The sequence below is a fragment of the Scyliorhinus torazame genome, chromosome 11, assembly GCF_047496885.1.
Source record: "Scyliorhinus torazame isolate Kashiwa2021f chromosome 11, sScyTor2.1, whole genome shotgun sequence".
NCBI classification, from domain to species: Eukaryota; Metazoa; Chordata; class Chondrichthyes; order Carcharhiniformes; family Scyliorhinidae; genus Scyliorhinus; species Scyliorhinus torazame.
Window position 1 is genome coordinate 175,316,243 of NC_092717.1, and position 20,173 is coordinate 175,336,415.

General features: G+C 47.5%; 1 protein-coding gene across 4 annotated transcripts in view; it reads right to left on the reverse strand.

Moving 5' to 3' along the window:
• Positions 1 to 16,460, reverse strand: part of virma (vir like m6A methyltransferase associated) — a 142,726-nt gene extending 126,266 nt beyond the window's left edge. For 3 of the 4 annotated variants that reach the window (XM_072468046.1, XM_072468047.1, XM_072468044.1), the window contains exon 1: positions 16,377 to 16,455. In XM_072468046.1, the coding sequence (XP_072324147.1) occupies positions 16,377 to 16,436 (60 nt within the window). In that variant the 5' untranslated portion in view covers positions 16,437 to 16,455. Of the gene's footprint in view, positions 1 to 16,376 lie in introns of all 4 variants that reach the window. The other variant, XM_072468045.1, reaches the window with a different exon arrangement.
• Between the last annotated feature and the right edge of the window lie 3,713 nt (positions 16,461 to 20,173).

Genomic DNA, 20,173 nt, shown 5'->3' on the forward strand with positions numbered 1-20,173 from the left:
ACGAAGTCGCCTCCATGCGCACACACGCCGGCTCCCCCCCACCAGCCACATCCTCACCATGGCTATGTTAGCCGCCTAGTAATAATTACTAAAATTCGGCAGCGCCAGTCCACCATCTCCCCGATTCCGCTCGAGCGTTGCCCTCTTCACCCGCGGGGGCTTACCCCCTCCCACACAAAGCCCACAATAATCGTATTAATCTGCTTAACAAAGGACCGCGGGATGATGATTGGGAGGCACTGGAAAACGAAAAGAAACTCAGGAGGACTGTCATTTTTACCGACTGCACCCTACCCGCCAGAGACAACGGAGGCGCGTCCCAACTCCGGAAATCCTCCTTCATCTGGTCCACCAACCGGGCCAAGTTCAATTTGTGTAGCGTGTCCCAATCCCTCCCCACCTGAATACCCAAGTACCTAAAACTGTTCCCTACCACTCTGAACGGCAGTACCCCTAGTCGCCTCTCCTGACCTCTCGTCTGAACCACAAACAACTAAGCATGTACCCCAAAAACCGGCCGAATTCCCCTAGGATTCCCATAATTTCCCCCATCCCCTCCATTGGGTCTGAGACATACAGCAGCAAGTCATCCGCATACAACAAGACTCTGTGCTCCAGCCACCCCCACCCCCCACCCCCACACCGAACCAACCCCTTCCAGCCCCTTGAGGACCTCAGAGCAATTGCCAGCGGCTCTATCGCCAGCGCAAACAGCAGTCGGGAGAGGGGACAACCCTGTCTCGTCACCCGGTGTAGTCTGAAATAATCCGAAGTCGTCCTATTTGTCTGTACACTAGCTACCCGAGCCCGGTACAGCAGCCAAACCCAGTCCACAAAGCCCCTCCCAAACCCGAACCGCTCCAGCACCTCCCATAAATAATTCCACTTACCCGGTCGAACGCTTTTTTCGCGTCTATCGCAACCACCACTTCAACTTCCCTGCCTTCCGGAGGCATCATAATCACACTGAGCAACCTTCTTACATTGGCCCCCAGCTGCCTACCCTGAACAAACCCTGTCCGGTACAGTCCTCAAACCTAGAGGCCAGAATTTTGGGATCCACGTTTAACAAGGATATCGGCCTATAAGAACCGCACAGCTCCGGGTCCTTGTCACTTTTCAAAATGAGCGAGATCATGGCCTGTGACATTGTCTGGGGTAAAACGTCTCTTTCCTTGACCTCGTTAAAGACTTTCAGCAGTACCGGCCCAATATTCGGGAGAACTTTTTATAGAACTCGACTGGGTACCCGTCCAGCCCCGGGGCCTTCCCCGACTACATGGCCTTCAAGCCCTCCACTATCTCCTCCAGCCCGACCGGGGCCCCCAGCCTTTCTACCAGCTCCCAATCCACTTTTGGGAAAGTCAGCCCATCCAAGAAGTGCCTCATCCCCTCCAGCTCCCCAGGGGGTTCTGATCTATACAACCTACTATAAAAGTCCCGAAAGGTCTTGCTCACCCCCTCCGAGTCCCCAACTAAGTTCCCATCCCAGTCAACCACTTTCCCTATTTCCCTAGCCGCCTCCCTCTTTCTGAGCTGCTGTGCAAGCATCCTACTGGCCTTTTCCCTGTGCTCGTAGATCGCTCCCTTCACCTTCCTGAGCTGCTCCACTGCCCTTCCTGTAGTTAACAAATCAAATTTGGTCTGCAGCCACCAGCGTTCCCTCAATCGCCCTGCCTTTGGAGCCTCCGCATATCTCCTATCCACTCGTAGGATCTCTCTCACCAGTCAGTCCGTTTCTGCCCTTTCCGTCCTGTCCCTGTGAGCCCGGATCGAGATCAGCTGTCCTCTCACCACTGCCTTCAGTGCTTCCCAGGCCGCCGCTGCTGAGACCTCCCCAGTGTCGTTTACCTGCAGGTAGTTCAGCATGCACTTCCTCAACCTCTCGCAGACCGCTTTGTCTGACGAATGTGATATAAAATAGTTACTTTAGAGTTACTAGTTAATGTAATGTAGAAATAAGCCACTTTGATTTTTGCAGTTAGGGACAAAGGAATTTGAGACCGCATGGAAAAAGCAGGAAGAGGTGTGTCTATGAGGGTGATGCTTCATTGATAGGGGCCAGAGAAAGGGATTGGAAGTGAGCCAATCAGAATAGATCGAACAGGTCAGGAGGGACCTAGGCTGACCTATGTCCGTCGAGTATGTGAAACTTGATACCATTTGAATTGATTTTGCAGAGATCTCTTTGTCTTTTAGTTAGTCGTTTTCTGGAATGAAAGAGGCTGGATGTCTCTTACATTTCTGTAAGATGATTAAGCTTGCAAGCTAAATAAATAACTTCTGTTTACGTGCGAATCCGTCTCAACTTTTATTGAGGCCAGACTGACAGAGAAAGAAATTTGGAGATCAACATTTGGTGCCGAAAACCGGGATTTCTCTGGGCGATCCTGTTCCAACTGCGAAATCAGAATTAGACTGATTATGAACAGAAGGACGGGAACAAAGGGCCCTCAATGTAGAAATGGAAAACGACCAGCATTGATTGTTCCCCTCTTCTTATCGTCTGATTAGTCTGGTCACTCGCGGTTGGCACAGAAAGACCGCCTCGACGAAATCACAGGTCAGTCTGGGGATTAGCACTTTAATTGATGGGATTTCATATTGTTGTTTCGGCTTGGGTTAGGGTTTTGGGCTGATGGGACTTTAAATAATAAAGGTTCAGTCTATTATCGGGGTTCAGAGGCTGATGTGACTTTAAATAATAAAGGTTCAGTCTATTATCGGGGTTCAGAGGCTGATGTGACTTAAATAATAAAGGTTCAGTCTATTATTAGGGTTCAGAGGCTGATGGGACTTTAAATAATAAAGGTTCAGTCTATTATATGGGTTCAGGGGCTGATGGGACTTCAATAGATGGGGGTTCAGTCCAGTATAACTGTTTTTAAATCTGAAGATGGTTCAACTCTATGTGTGAGTGTTTTAAATATATAGTTGATTAAGCTAAAATTGTCTCCTTGGACTGTAAAGTTCCGAGGTCTAGTTGAGATTGTGAGGTTGAAGCAGAAGTCTCTCAAAGGGTTAACAGCAGCAGGCGGAGTTGAAAACAGACAGTGCTTCTCACTCAGGCCTTGAGATAACAGTCTGCAGTGTAATCGGATACCTTTCCTTTGAGTCAGTGAACACCAGCAAAGTTACGTTTTGAATTAATTAAAGGAAACCAGTGGGTTTCTCCACCTCTTTGATAAAAGTTATTATTTTCGAAAGCAATTGATTGAAATTGCCAGAATCTTAAATTTTACTTACTTGAAATAAGGTTTATCTCATTTTATCTGGAGATTAATAGAAACTTAAAGAAGATCATGGACACCATTTTAAAAAGTGTCAATCTGAAGATGATAATTGATTTTGCTAATACTTATGATAGTTGATTTTGCTAATACTTATGTGTATGTAACAGAAAAAAAAAACTTGTTAAAAGAAAAAATTGTTAAGATAAAGAAATAATTAAGTTGTAAATGTTATACAAGTTTGTGTTAAGCAAATTGTAAATTTAGTTCTGAGTTGAGATCAGAGCTAAGCTTGCAAGTTGCAGTAATTCAATTTGAATTTTCAAACATTAAGTTTTAAAAAAAAAGAGAGCAAATAGAGAAAAGGAGGACACAGATCTTGAATGCGTTGAATAGCACATTTCAGGGGCCCATGAATCTTTCTGTTATCTTAGACCTAAAACCTGGGAAGATTGGTGAGCCATAGGAATGTCTGGGGCGTTTTAATGAAATCTACCGGGGGCAGTCAGGCGATTTGCTGTATCAAAATGGTCAGAATTCCCCTCAATACTGTGCTATGTTAATGCATTGCCTACCACCTTCTGTGGTTACTGCTGTGAAATGTAATAACATGAATTGGACGGAGAACGACCCTTCCCAGATGGCAAGGGCAGTCAGATTTTACTGGAAGGAGGGTGTAGGCCAAGAAGGAGGCTCAGTTACAAAGGTTAAGACTGAGTATGTAATGAAAAAGGATGATCTGCGATCCCAACAAGCGGCAGAAATGGTAGTTTACCAGCAGGAGCTCCAATATAGTGACTTTGGGTGGGTGGATCAGCGAAGAGGAGGATGAGACAACAGTGCTATATTTCTATCACCCCCCAGTGGTGGACGTTAGACATTGAACAGCAACTATCACTGCATCACGTTACCCTGGCCTATGACAGAACTGGACGAAACAGGGAGTTGGAGGACAAATACCGGCCATTACTTGAGACCGAATGGCCAGTCAAGGTTACAGCCACAGTCACGGGAAAAGAAGGTACAGCCGATTTTGTTACAATATCACCACATTTATGGCCACAGTCAGCTTCGGTAAGCCCTCATATTACACGTCAGGTCCATGACCAGTACCATGCCAGGGATATGGGGCGAATGGTCAGCATCTTACCGCAGCTCGTCAGAATAGGTATGAGATATACCTTTTGAACAATCCACGTCTGACATTTAAATACTGTACCACTATCAATCCAGCCTGTTTTCTTAGTGGTCCCCCTGTCCATGAAGACGCACCTGGCCACGACTGTTTAGCCTTGATTCAGGAAACTACCACAATAAGGGGCGATTTGAGTGACATTTCGTCAGAACAACCTGACATGATTATGTGTGGTCAAATATCCCACCGGGGTTTAGTTAATGACCTACTGCAGGCCCTCCTTCTGCCAGCGCAGATTTCCGTTATTAAATGTGCTGCCCACACGAATGGTACAACCCCAGTTGACGTTGGTAATGAACGAGCAGATTGTGCAGCGCGCACAGCCGCACAAATTCAGCAAGTGATGGTGCCTAAAATGTTAAGTCAGACTAAACGATCTACTATGAATGTGTCTGCTTCTGACAAGCCAATGCCAACCATCCAAGACGTCATAAGGTTACAGGAGGACGCTCCTGAGAGTGATAAACAAATGTGGAAACGGTTAGGTTGTACATATGATTCTGTTTCCTCTTTATGGACCACGCCTGCACATCAGACTTGTATGTCTGATGTACTGGCTTTATGGGTCATCGAATGTGTACACTTTGCAACTCATTGTGGGGCTCGGGGGACTAGTGATTTGTTGCTGGACACTTGGTGGCACCCTAAAATGCAGGGGTTGGCCCAAAGTATCAGTAATCGGTGTTTGATTTGTCAGCAATATAACACCGGAAAAGGTATCCCTTGTGGGAAGGGGCAAACCCCGTTGCCCAGTGGTCCCTTTGAGACGCTCCAAATGGATTACATTGAGTTGGAAAGGTGTCAATGTTATAAATATGTTTTGGTCATTGTGGATGTGTTCAGCAGATGGGTTGAGGCGTATCCGACTATCTATAGTAAAGCTGCTACTGTGGTTAAAGTCTTGATGAGGGAAATCATTCCCCGGTACGGTATACCAGCTCAGTTAAGTTCTGATAATGGGCCTCATTTTATTGGACAAATTAACAAGGAGTTTTGCTCCCAGTTGGGCATACGCCAGCAGTTACACTGTGCTTATAGACCGCAGGCGGCCGGGGTGGTTGAGAGACACAATCAGACCCTCAAAACTAAATTGGCTAAATTAAGAGCAGACACGGGACTGACATGGCTTAAGTTGCTCCCCGTTGCCCTCTTCCAGCAGCGGGTTACACCTGCGGGACCAGCCCGGCTCTCTCCCGCCGAGATTCTCTATGGCAGGCCTCTTAGAACTCCCTGGAGCCTGCAGGTTCCCAGACGGGTTCAGTTTCATCAGATGACTGAAGAAATGACCACCTATGTTCTAGCCCTTACGCAAGTGCTCAAGGAACTCCATGGCCAAGTCCGCGCGGCTCACGAGCCATTGCCCAGTACCTAGCTCACTTTCAGTCCAGCCCGGTAGTTATGTAATGGTCAAAAATTGGACTAGGAAGGGGTCGGAGCCGCGATGGGACGGGCCCTTCCAAGTTCTCCTTACCACCCCCACAGCAGTTAAAGTGGAGGGGCGAAGTGCTTGGGTCCACCTACATCACTGTAAATTGAGTCCATCTCCACTACTGTAAAAGGTCGGATACTAACCTGCCTCCCTTCTCCAGTGCTATTTTACAGGTGTGGAGCATGATGGAGTGGCTACGCATCGTCTGTCTGATATTTGGCCTCACTTCGCTTGGCGTGTTATTGGCGATGGACATGGAAAAGGGGAATATTATGTATCTGTGTAGCCCCAACCAATCTACAAGGATACATCACCTATGCACAGGTGATGTTCTTCACTGCCCCCATATACGAGGACATGGTATCGACTCATGGAAGGTCATCAAAGTTAAGGAGAATGCGGGAGTCATGAAGCAGCTGCACCGGCTCCGGCGATGGGAAGGGAACATTATATGGACATTGCCTTGTTTTTGGAATACATGTAAATTTGATTTTGGATGTGTTAAAAGTGGTACAATAAAGGTAACATCAGGCTGTCAGAAGAGTGTAGGAAGAGACCATGAGAAAGAGAAAGGGACTAGAGAGAGGACGGGGCGTGTGAGAAGGGAAGTACAGCTAGAACGTAGGTTACCGGGAGATGCACTTAAGTTAATTAAAGGCCAAACTGAGGAAAACCCGGGTAGTATGAATCTCTTCTACCAGATTTACCACCGTCTGTATGGCCAGGGACGGGTTGTCTGCTACCCAAACCCCGCAGCGGTGTCTAGGTTATTTTCTGTTTCACCGCTTTGGGGCACTCCCCAAACGGTGGTTCATTGTCAGCGTTCCGAGCCATTGCCCGAGCAAGTCACTCTTCCTTACGATCCGGATTCAGCACCACCGGCTATTTTCCTTCTCCTTCCTCGGGGTAATCCCCACTCACAGTACGATAGGCTGCGACGGTGGAGGGCGTACATACCTAGCCACTTCACTCCCAATAGGGATTCCCGGTCGTACGAGAATTGCTTCAGCAGTGAAGGGTACGGCTGTTTGCTGGTAGAGGTGGACACAAATATAACATGTCTGTTTCCCACCTGTACGGACAGGAGGTGCCATATCACCCAGGCGTCTGGCCAATGCGTTTGTTATAGCACCACTTGCGTTCCATTGAACGCTGGCCTCCAGCTCCTTTGTGGCTGGGCTAATGTCTCTCATATCACTGTCGGGAATAGGGCTTTCCGCATTGCTGGGCGGCCCGAATGGGCATTTCAAAATTGGATAAACTGGGCTACTGGGAGGTCCTTACGCAACCGATATGCTGATTGTGATGCTAGTCTCCACACGGAACAAGGATACTACTTTTTATTTAATGGTACGGCGACCAACGTTTTGTCACCCCATTTCCCCGCCGAATTGCTATAGGGACTCTAGTCCCTACCACAGTCCCCTGCCCTTCGGCGTGGAAGCTGCATAATCAGTTAGCACGCCGGGCAGTCTCTGCTGAATTTTGCGAGAACTGGAAAAAACCTCAGGTTCTTGCACCCAACCGGGGCCACTCAGCCGGGTGGGGCATTCTGAGCGTATTGACACTGGGAGGTGTGGGGGGTTCCTTAGCTGTTAGTGATCGGAATTATTTTATTTGCGGCCTTACCATTTTGGGAAATGAAACCTTGGGAGCCCTCGGGGCAATAACTAAGGAGTTGTCTCAGCTACGGTTGTTTGCAATGCAGAACCGGTATGCTCTTGACTATCTTCTGGCCCGTGAGGGTGGGGTATGCGCCATAGTACAGGGCAAGTGTATTATGGGGATTCAGGACTTGACTGCTAACATTACTAAATTTATGGATCGCATACGGGATCACTTGGACGGGATGCAGGATCCTGACTCTTGGGGTAACTGGGGATTTGGAGGATGGAAGGACTGGTTGATAAATATGGCCATGTATCTAGTGGTAGCTATCGGCTGCATCTTTGTGGGCCTGGCCATCCTTAAATGTGTGATGGGTAGAATGCTGGGTGCACTGGATCAGATCACCGCCCCAATCACCGGGAAAAAAATTTAACTGTTAAAATCCATGAGGGTGAAGCAGATGAAGGGGGGCTAAGACAGGAATTGGAAATGCAGCGACGAATCTTTTTAGATGAGGAACCGTAGCTATAGATTGGATAGTTCGGTTATCATGGAATGATAAAAGGAGGGAATGACGAATGTGATATAAAATAGTTACTTTAGAGTTACTAGTTAATGTAATGTAGAAATAAGCCACTTTGATTTTTGCAGTTAGGGACAAAGGAATTTGAGACCGCATGGAAAAAGCAGGAAGAGGTGTGTCTATGAGGGTGATGCTTCATTGATAGGGGCCAGAGAAAGGGATTGGAAGTGAGCCAATCAGAATAGACCGAACAGGTCAGGAGGGACCTAGGCTGACCTATGTCCGTCGAGTATGTGAAACTTGATACCATTTGAATTGATTTTGCAGAGATCTCTTTGTCTTTTAGTCAGTCGTTTTCTGGAATGAAAGAGGCTGGATGTCTCTTACATTTCTGTAAGATGATTAAGCTTGCAAGCTAAATAAATAACTTCTGTTTACGTGCGAATCCGTCTCAACTTTTATTGAGGCCAGACTGACAGAGAAAGAAATTTGGAGATCAACATGTCTGCCAACAGCCCCACATCCAGTCTCCATTGCGGGCGCTGCTTACTATCCATACTGACCTGCAGGTCCACCCAGTGCTGAGCATGGTCCGAGATCGTAATCGCCGAATAACACGTGTCAACCACCCCCACCAACAGGGCCCTGCCCACAACAAAGAAATCTATCCGGGAATACACCTTGTGAACGTGGGAGAAGAAAAAAAATTCCTTGGCTCTCGGCTGCCTAAATCTCCATGGACCCAGACCCCCCCCCCCCCCCCCCCATCTGCTTCATGAACCCTTTTCAGCTCCGTTGCCATTGCTGGCCTGGCACGTTGCCCGTTCTCGAACATGACCGGTCCAGGCCTGGATCAATAACCGTGTTGAAATCCCTAACCATAATCAGCCTGTGTGAATCCAGGTCCGGAACCTTCCCCAGTACCCTCTTTATAAAATCCCCATCGTCCCAATTTGGCGCATATACCTTGACCAGCACTATCGTCATCCCCTGCAACCTGCATGATAACTCTACCTCCCACATCCGAGACTATCCTCCCTGCCTCAAACGCCACCCGCTTGTTGATCAAAATCGCAGTCCCCCTTGTCTTTGAGTCCAGCCCCGAGTGGAAAACCTGACTAACCCAACCTTTCCTCAACCTGACCTGATCCACTACTTTAAGATGTGTCTACCGCAGCATCACCACGTCCGCCTTCAGTCTCCTCAGGTGTGCAAACACACGTGCCCTCTTCAACGGCCCATTTTGCCCACGGACATTCCAGGTGACCAGCCTAGTTGGGGGGCAAAGTGCCCCCCCCCCACCCCGCCGCCGGTCAGCTATCACCTTTCTTGGGCCCACTTCTAGCCCATGCGCACACCTCCTCCGGCCCACCCCGGGGCGGCCCCCACCCCCGACCCCCTCAGTGACCTTCCATCGAAGTCCCTCCCACGTCAGCAGAACTTATTTCCCCCCACCATAGCAACACTACTCTAAATCCCAACCCCGCCAATAAACTAAGCATATGCACACCCCCCACTGTGCTTCCGTGAGCTGGCTCACCCAGCTAGCCTGGTGACCCCGCCTCTGGCGCCAAGAAGTCTCCCACCCATTGTTCCCTCGCTCCCCTCCCCCAGCTCCTGTAAACAAGTTCCCTCATCCAACAATACCCAAACAAACAGCCCGCAGCAAGAAAACACAAAAAACAAAAAGCACCACCCACTGAAACCCAGACAGGCACGTCTCCATCCCACCAAAGTGCACAACAGTATAAACACCCAAGATAAAACACAAAAGGAACGTTACCAACATCTACCCCAAAGAAAAGAACCAAAAACAAATATTGACTCTTCCCGCCCCCTCCTTCTTCCCTCTCCCCTAAACAGAGCTCCAAAAAGAAGGCTGATACAAAGCAATACGAGAAAACATACCCAATTTAACAACAGAAAGGGAAAAAAAACCGAAACCTCACCAACATTCCAAGGGGGAAGAGAAGAAAAACAAATAAAGCAAAAAAAAAAAAACCCAGAGAAAAACAGGAAAAGAAAAAGGGCCCAATATAGGCCAACATATTGTCACTGAGTCCAAAAGTTCTCAAGCTCACACCAGTCCTTTTCTTTTTGCATAGTCCAACGCCTCATCGGGCGACTCAAAATAATGATGTTGGTCTTTGTGCGTAACCCACAGGCGCGCCGGGTACAGACCAAACTTCACATGCTTCTTAAAGAAATTTGCCTCGATTTGATTGAAGCCTGCCCTCTTCCTCGCCACCTCCATGCTCAGGTCCTGGTACACCCGCAGGATGCTATTCTCCCACTTGCAACTCCGCGTGCGCTTGGCTCACCGTAGAATACATTCCTTGTCCAGGAACCTGTGGAATCTCACCACCATTGCCCTCGGAGGGTCCCCCGCCTGCATCTTCCTGGCAAGCGCCCGGTACGCCCTGTGTACCTCCAGCGGTCGGGGGAATGCCCCCTCCCCAGCAGCTTTTCGAACATACCCGCCATGCATGCTCCAGCATCTGCTCCCTCAGCTCCCTCCGGAAGCCTGACAATTCTTAGGTTCTGTTGGCGGGACTGGTTCTCAAGGTCTTCCACCTTCTCCAAGAGTCTTTTCTGCTGTTCTCGAAGCATCCTCACCTCCAGCTCCACAGCTGTTTGGTGCTCCTCTTGTACAGCAGCGCCTTCTCCACCTTCTGAATCGCCCGGTCCTGGGCGTCCAGTCTGCTCTCCAGGCGATCAATTGACTCCTTGATCGGGTCCAGGCATTCCCGCTTCTGTCTGGCGAAGCCATCCTGAATAGACTGCATCACTGGGTCCGTTGCACGCTGCGCTGCCACCCCAGGGGTCCGTCCCTTGGCCATACTGTCTCCCGTTACAGCTCGCTACTGGCTTCTTGTTTCTGCCCTTTCGCACACTTCTGATCCTTTTTTCCATAAACCAATGCGAGGAAACAGTGCCCAGCTGCCTCAACCTACAAATCTTCCAATTAAAACCGGAAAAAAGTCCGGGGGAAAAGTCCAAAAGTCCAACCAGAGCGGGAGCCACCAAATGTGCGACTTACATCTGCATAGCCGCCACCGGAAGTCCCTGTCTTCTATTTTTTAAAGAATCACAGAATTGCTACAGTGCAGGAGGTCATCGTTCAGCCTATCATGTCTGCATAAACAATTTACTTAGTGACGTTCCCCCACCTTCTTCCCATAATCCTAATTCTTCCTTTTTCCTTTTATTTACATTATCAGTTGTACATTTTCATAGCTCTTGAAGACATTGCTTGTAAGTTAAAAGCGTAAACCCCTGCAATGTAGGACTGAAGTAAGCAATGTTTCAGTTTATGGATTCTGTGGTTAACTAAGGACTTAATGGTATTCCATGTAATGACTTATGGATCTGAATCTTCTAAAGAGATCCAACCACAGACAGTGTGAAACCTTCATGGCACGGTAGCACAGTGGTTAGCACCGTTGTTTCACAGCACCAGGGACATGGGTTCCCTTCCTGGCTTGGGTTACTGTCTGTGCGAAGCTGCACGTTCTCCCAGTGTCTGCGTGGGTTTCCTCCGGGTGCTTCAGTTTCCTCCCACAGTCAAAAGATGTGCAGGTTAGGTGGAGTGGCGATGTTAAATTGCCCCTTTGTGTCCAAAAAGGTTAGGTGGGGCGACTGAGTTACAGGGATAGGGTGGAGGTGTGGGCTTAAGTGGGGTGCTCTTTCCAAGGGCCAGTGCAGACACGATGGGCCGAATGGCCTCCTTCTCCACGGTAAATTCTATGATCCACCTTTTGGGCCTGCTACTGGAAAATGGTTGGGGTGAAGCAGAACAGGAGCTTAGGGATAGAGTACAGCGCAGCCCCAAGCAATGTTCTACCCACGCTGATGCACAAAAAAAAAAAATCACAGATGTGGACATTTTTAATTTTCTTCTTTCCTTATTCTTTGAAGTGACCTATAACCATTGGTCAATGTAGATAACTATCTCAGCTGCTTAAAACAATGCTAACAGCAGCAAAATCAGCTCACTGATGTCAAAACAACAAAGAACAAAGAAATGTACAGCACAGGAACAGGCCCTTCGGCCCTCCAAGCCCGTGCCGACCATACTGCCCGACTAAACTACAATCTTCTACACTTCCTGGGTCCGTATCCTTCTATTCCCATCCTATTCATATATTTGTCAAGATGCCCCTTAAATGTCCCTATCGTCCCTGCCTCCACTACCTCCTCCGGTAGTGAGTTCCAGGCACCCACTACCCTCTGCGTAAAAAACTTGCCTCGTACATCTACTCTAAACTTTGCCCCTCTCACCTTAAACCTATGCCCCCTAGTAATTGACCCCTCTACCCTGGGGAAAAGCCTCTGACTATCCACTCTGTCTATGCCCCTCATAATTTTGTATACCTCTATCAGGTCGCCCCTCAACCTCCTTCGTTCCAGTGAGAACAAACCGAGTTTATTCAATCGCTCCTCATAGCTTATGCCCTCCATACCAGGCAACATTCTGGTAAATCTCTTCTGCACCCTCTCTAAAGCCTCCACATCCTTCTGGTAGTGTGGCGACCAGAATTGAACACTATACTCCAAGTGTGGCCTAACTAAGGTTCTATACAGCTGCAACATGACTTGCCAATTCTTATACTCAATGCCCCGGCCAATGAAGGCAAGCATGCCGTATGCCTTCTTGACTACCTTCTCCACCTGTGTAGCCCCTTTCAGTGATCTGTGGACCTGTACTCCTAGATCTCTTTGACTTTCAATACTCTTGAGGGTTCTACCATTCACTGTATATTCCCTACCTGCATTAGCCCTTCCAAAATGCATTACCTCACATTTGTCCAGGTTAAACTCCATCTGCCATCTCTCCGCCCAAGTCTCCAGACAATCTAAATCCTGCTGTATCCTCAGACAGTCCTCATCGCTATCCGCAATTCCACCAACCTTTGTGTCGTCTGCAAACTTACTAATCAGACCAGTTACATTTTCCTCCAAATCATTTATATATACTACAAAGAGCAAAGGTCCCAGCACTGATCCCTGTGGAACACCACTGGTCACAGCCCTCCAATTAGAAAAGCATCCCTCCATTGCTACCCTCTGCCTTCTATGGCCTAGCCAGTTCTGTATCCACCTTGCCAGTTCACCCCTGATCCCGTGTGACTTCACCTTTTGTACTAGTCTACCATGAGGGACCTTGTCAAAGGCCTTACTGAAGTCCATATAGACAACATCTACTGCCCTACCTGCATCAATCATCTTAGTGACCTCCTCGAAAAACACTATCAAGTTAGTGAGACACGACCTCCCCTTCACAAAACCGTGCTGCCTCTCACTAATACGTCCATTTGCTTCCAAATGGGAGTAGATCCTGTCTCGAAGAATTCTCTCGAATTCTTCTTACAAAAGACTTTGCAGACTCCATCAGGTCAAGATTACAGAAGTCGAAAGGGAACATCAGTTCTGTACTTCAACCTTCAAAAGCAAAAACGTAGATTATATAAGATCAAGATTGTGGCTATTTGAACATAAATCTGCTTACTGGGAAAACACACTCAAGCTTCCCAAAGATTCTAGGTAGTGAACATAATGGTATTCATCCAGTCCAAGAAAGTCTAAGTTCAAACACTGCCCTGAGCTAATTTAACCAATTTTAACCACAACTTTCAACAGATATATAATTTTCCTCAGCACCCCTGGCCAAATAGGATTTCCAATCAACTTCCAAACCGTAGCTGAAATATATATTCTTGGAGCGACGTCAAAATCAGGCTCACTTCTAATGTCAAAAGCAAAAGTGGTTGCTGAAATAAAAGCAAAAAATGCTGGAAATACTCAGCAGGTTAATGTTTCAGGTCAATGACCTTGCATTGGAAGAGAAACGTCAACAACCTGAAACATTAACTCTTTCTCTCCACAGATGTTGCCTGACCTGCTGAGCATTTCTTGCTTTCATTTCACTTCATTCCCCTCCTCAATAGCAGCCCGCCAATCTGTCTTAGCTCCCAGAAAACAAAGCTACTTGGACAAGGATCTGAAGAAACAACAGCATCATGAATTTCAATTTAAATCAACATCTTCAGCAGAAACAAAAACTGAGATAAAAATGAAGGTAGCTTATAAGGCAACAACAGTTTGAAAATTATACCTGGGCTATTCTTTCTATTACAATCTACCAATTAACTATACAACTAATCATTTTATTTTCCTGCATCAGGTTATGAAAATTAAATCTAATTCTCACTGCAAGTGAAGCCATGTTGTACAATATAACTTCAGTTCAAATATGCAGTTTGTTCATGAAAGCCAATCATTTTTGAGGTGCTATATCTATAACCAGGCAAATTCAATTAAAAAACACTGAAATAAATGACACCACCAGCACTGTACAGAACAATCAACCACAGAAACAGCAGCAGAGTATAATATTACTTAAAATTGATACACTACATTCCCCAGCTGTAATTTCCAGGATAGGGTGTGTTACAAGCCTCTCATACATCAGTGAGGTTACAGAGAATTTGTAAACATTTCCAGATAAATTCTAAACCAGACATAACCCAGATAGCTGGACTATTCGGAGGCATGAGTTCAAAACTATTAAGATTTAAATTCAATTAACAAGTAGGTCTAGGATACAAAACTAACCTCATTAATAACGGTGACAAGTATTGGATTGTCATAAAAACCTCATTCACTCATGTCCTTTGGGGAAGAAAATCTGCTGGTTTCACCCAGTTTGGATGTGACTCCTGGTCCACAACAATGTGCTGACTCTTAACCGCTCTCTGAAAAGGCTTGACAATCCACTTAATTGTGCCAAACTGCTACAGAAAAGTTTGCTTAGGGGCAGCACGGTGGCACAATAGCACTGCTGCCTCACGCCACTGAGGACCCAGGTTAGATCCTGGCTCCAGGTCACCAAAAAAAAATAAAAGTTTGTTTAAATGATCATCATTTACAGTTAGGACAATGGTACAATTCATTTTTATTCTCCGTAACCTCACTGATGTATATTGGATTGGATCGGTTTATTGTCACATGTACCGAGGTACAGTGAAAAGTATTTTTCTGCGAGCAGCTCAACAGATCATTAAGTACATGAGAAGAAAAGGGAATAAAAGAAAATACATAATAGGGCAACACAACATATACAATGTAACTACATAAGCACCGACATCAGATGAAGCATACAGGGTGTAGTGTTAATGAAGTCAGTCCATAAGAGGGTCATTTAGGAGTCTGGTGACAGTGGGGAAGAAGCTGTTTTTGAGTCTGTTCGTGCGTGTTCTCAGACTTCTGTATCTCCTGCCCGATGGAAGAAGTTGGAAGAGTGAGTAAGCCAGGTGGAAGGGATCTTTGATTATACTGCCCGCTTCCCCAGGCACGATGTAGAACAGGCTTGTTACCGTGGGCAGCATGGTAGCATAGCGGTTAGCACTATGGCTTCACAGCACCAGGGTCGCAGGTTAGATTCCTGACTTGGGTCACTGTCTGTACTGAGTCTGCACGATCTCCCCTTGTCTGCGTGGGTACTCTGGTTTCCTCCCACAAGTCCAGAAAGACATGCTATTAGGTAATTGTTTTACATTCTGAATTCTCCCCGAGTACCCGAACAGGTGCCGGAATGGGGCAACTAGGGTCTTTTCACAGTAAATTCATTGCAGTGTTAATGTAAGCATCCTTGTGACAATGAAGATTATCCTAAAAAATATAGGCAGCTAAGGATGACTCAGTTACACCTCAGACAATTGTAACCATCAGCAGTCCTGACCTATAAAGGTAGTCTCCTTCAATTTTTCATTTTGCCCCTTAAAGTCCTACCCGTATAGAATTCAGATCGGCAAAAATTGCTTACAATGTTTTATATTGTCTGGCATGTTGACGGATGTCCCTGTCAAAAACAGCTTCATCTATCGAACGGTTTGCAACCTGCGCGTCTCACTCCCGTTCATCACCAATCATCACAAGTAGTTCTACACAAGAGCTGGGAGTTGCCTCAAATCTGGTGGAAACTACTTTACTTTAAAATCCCGACACTATTTCCAGATCAACTCTTGATTCTGGCTCCACTTTTCAACACGGCGGGAAAAGGGGGCAATGACTACTCTTTCACCTGAAACAAAACATAAACATGCCACGCGGGAAGAGGTGGTCGGGAAGACACCAGCAAGCGGAAACTGCAGCTTCTGCTGCGCGGCCCCAATGTCGGACAGGAGCCCCCAAAGGGCGGGCGGGGGGACTCTGCGCTCGGTGTGCGATCACAGCCCAATCCCCGCATCACCTCCTGTTAAAGGCCCGGCCCAGCCCAAACAGAAGCCCTGTCGCGATTGACAGTGGCAACTGCGGCAGTGAAAGCCAAGTAGGCCTCGGAGGGGAAGCGGCTCCCGATGAGTGACTAAAGCGACGGATCCAGGACTTTACCTCGGAGTTGGGATGTTTGAACGTGTCTAAAAACAGCAGCTCTGCCGCTGTGTCCGCCATGACCCTTCGGCGCGTCACTTCCGCCCAGCCACTTCCGGCTGACGTGGGGGGCGGGGCTGTTGTTCGGTGTCTTCATTTTGTTCCGTTAAAACACTCGCAGGGATTGCGTTTAGCTCTTTATGGGCAGCGGCTTTTACAACCATTTTTTCAAAAACGCGTCGTTGGTAATGAAGGAGAGTCCGTGGGCTTGTCTGAACGAGACGATTCACAAGCGAGTGTGTCTTCAAATTTGAAACAGAGATTCTGTTGAGGAAAGAAACGGGAGCGTCCTTCTCCACACCTTCTCAGCGCTGGACCAGACAAGGGGGCCCAGATTAAAGTCAGCAACTACTGGGCCTCTCGGGAACCTTTATGAATCCAAACAAAAATGGAGCAGGTGGTCCCTCTATCCCTAATACTCAGTTTTTGGTCCTTTCTTAAACCATAATACCACATTTTGGGGCATTTTCACCATATCTTACAGGTTATCCATGATGGTCTGCCGAGAGTACAATGTCATCTGTGAAAGAAGTGTAACATTACTCCAACAATGTCCATAATGAGACAATAAAAAAACATCCCGCTAACCTTGGCTTGCTGGGCCATTTCAGAAGGTTAAGAGTCAACCACATTTCTGTGGGTCTGGAGTAAAATATAGTAGGCCAGACCAGGTAAGGACAGCAGATTTCCTTCCCTGAAGGGAATTTAGTGAACCAGAGGGGCATTCTTTTAAATCACAATTGATGAATGAAATGAAATGAAAATCGCTTATTGTCACAAGTAGGCTTCAAATGAAGTTACTGCGAAAAGCCCCTAGTCGCCACATTCCAGTGCCTGTTCGGGGAGGCTGTTACGGGAATTGAACCGTGCTGCTGGCCTGCCTTAGTCTGCTTTCAAAGCCAGCGATTTAGCCCTGTGCTAAACAGCCCCTGTTGATACTTCTATGGACATTATTACTGTGACTAGATTTATGGTAGCACAGTGGTTAGTACTGTTGCTTCATAGCGCCAGGGACCTGGGTTCGATTTCTGGCTTGCGTCACTGTGCAGAGGCTGCACGTGGCTTCGTGGGTTTTCTCCGGGTACTCCGGTTTCTTCCCACAAGTCTTGAAAGATGTGCTTCTTAGGTGAATTGGACATTCTGAATTCAGTGGGAGGGAGGGACTGGAGAGTTTTAGGGACATGTTTGTAGAGGGAAACTTCACCAGTTTTGAGAAATTGTTGGATAAATTCCAACTCGCGAAGACTAATGTATTTAGGTTTTTTCAGTTCTGCAATTTTTTTCACAAAGAGATTCCTTCCTCACTTGGTACCCTTGCAGTCTCCAATGGATTGGGCCCTTTCACTGGCTGAGTTGGGGGAGAGGCGATATCGGATATTTATGGTCGGATCTTGTCGATGGAGCAAGTTCCGTTGGATGAGGTAACGAGGAAATGGGAGAGGGAGTTGGGTCCGGTTTTTGATGGGGGGTTGTGGAGTGAGGCTCTTCGCAGTCAACTCCATAGAATCCCTACAGTGCAGAAGGAGGCCATTCGGCCCATGGAATCTGCACCGACCCTTTGAACGACCACCCTACCTAGGCCCAATCCTCTGCCCTGTTCCTGTAACCACACCCTAAGAGGTCATTTAGCCTAGCCAATCCACCGAACCTGGATTGTGGGAGGATACCGGAGCACCCAGAGGAAACCCACGCAGACACGGGGAGAATGCAAACTCCACACAGTTGGTCACCGATGGTCAGAATCAAACTTGGGTCCCTGGTGCTGTGAGACAGCAATGCTAACCAGTGTGCCACCATGTTGCCCTCCACCTCCAGAATCTGCCTGATTCAGTTCAAGGTGATGCATAGCGCACATCTGACCAGGGAACAGATGAGTGTTTTTTTTCCAAGTGCGAATGTTGTTTTCAGGGGACAGCGAATCATACACACATGTTCTGGTCATTTCCTAAACTGGTAAGCTTTTGGCTCTCTTTCAACACCATGTCAGGGATTGTTAACATTGAACTGGAGGCGTGCCCATTTTTGGGGTCTTGGACACTCCGGAGCTGCAGATGGGGGTGTAGATGGATGCTCTCACCTTTGCCTCATTTTTTTAAAAAATAAATATTTTATTGAAAATTTTTGGTCAACCAACACAGTACATTGTGCATCCTTCACACAATATTATAACAACACAAATAACAATGACCTATTTTATAAACAAAAAATGAATAAATAATAAATAACAAAAATGAAAACTAACCCTAATTGGCAACTGCCTTATCACAAGTAACACTCTCCAAAAATATAATTTAACAGTCCAATATATAATTATCTGTCGCAACGACCTATACATCTTATACAGTATATATTAACAACCCTGAGAGTCCTTCTGGTCCCCCCTCCCCCTTCTCTCTCCCCCCCCCCCCCCCCCCCCCCCCCCCGATCCTGGGTTGCTGCTGCTGCCTTTTTTTTCCATTCCATCTATCTTTCTGCGAGGTATTCAACGAACGGTTGCCACCGCCTGGTGAACCCTTGAGCCGACCCCCTTAGAACGAACTTAATCCGCTCTAGCTTTATAAACCCTGCCATGTCATTTATCCAGGTCTCCACCCCCGGGGGCTTGGCTTCTTTCCACATTAACAATATCCTGCGCCAGGCTACTAGGGACGCAAAGGCCAAAACATCGGCCTCTCTCGCCTCCTGCACTCCCGGCTCTTGTGCAACCCCAAATATAGCCAACCCCCAGCTTGGTTCGACCCGGACCCCCACTACTTTTGAAAGCACCTTTGTCACCCCCATCCAAAACCCCTGTAGTGCCGGGCATGACCAAAACATATGGGTATGATTCGCTGGGCTTCTCGAGCACCTCGCACACCTATCCTCCACCCCAAAAAATTTACTGAGCCGTGCTCCAGTCATATGCGCCCTGTGTAATACCTTAAACTGAATCAGGCTTAGCCTGGCACACGAGGACGACGAGTTTACCCTGCTTAGGGCATCTGCCCACAGCCCCTCCTCGATCTCCTCCCCCAGCTCTTCTTCCCATTTCCCTTTTAGTTCATCTACCATAGTCTCCCCCTCGTCCCTCATTTCCCTATATATATCTGACACCTTACCATCCCCCACCCATGTCTTTGAGATCACTCTGTCCTGCACCTCTTGTGTCGGGAGCTGCGGGAATTCCCTCACCTGTTGCCTCGCAAAAGCCCTCAGTTGCATATACCTGAATGCATTCCCTTGGGGCAACCCATATTTCTCGGTCAGCGCTCCCAGACCCGCAAACTTCCCATCCACAAACAGATCTTTCAGTTGCGTTATTCCTGCTCTTTGCCACATTCCATATCCCCCATCCATTCCCCCCGGGGCAAACCTATGGTTGTTTCTTATCGGGGACCCCCCCAAGGCTTCAGTCTTTCCCCTATGCCGTCTCCACTGTCCCCAAATCTTCAGTGTAGCCACCACCACCGGGCTTGTGGTGTAGTTCCTCGGTGAGAACGGCAATGGGGCTGTCACCATAGCCTGTAGGCTAGTCCCCCTACAGGACGCCCTCTCTAATCTCTTCCACGCCGCTCCCTCCTCCTCTCCCATCCACTTACTCACCATTGAAATATTAGCGGCCCAATAATACTCACTTAGGCTCGGTAGTGCCAGCCCCCCCCTATCCCTGCTACGCTGTAAGAATCCCTTCCTCACTCTCGGGGTCTTCCCGGCCCACACAAAGCTCATGATGCTCTTTTCAATCCTTTTAAAAAAAGCCTTCGTGATCACCACCGGGA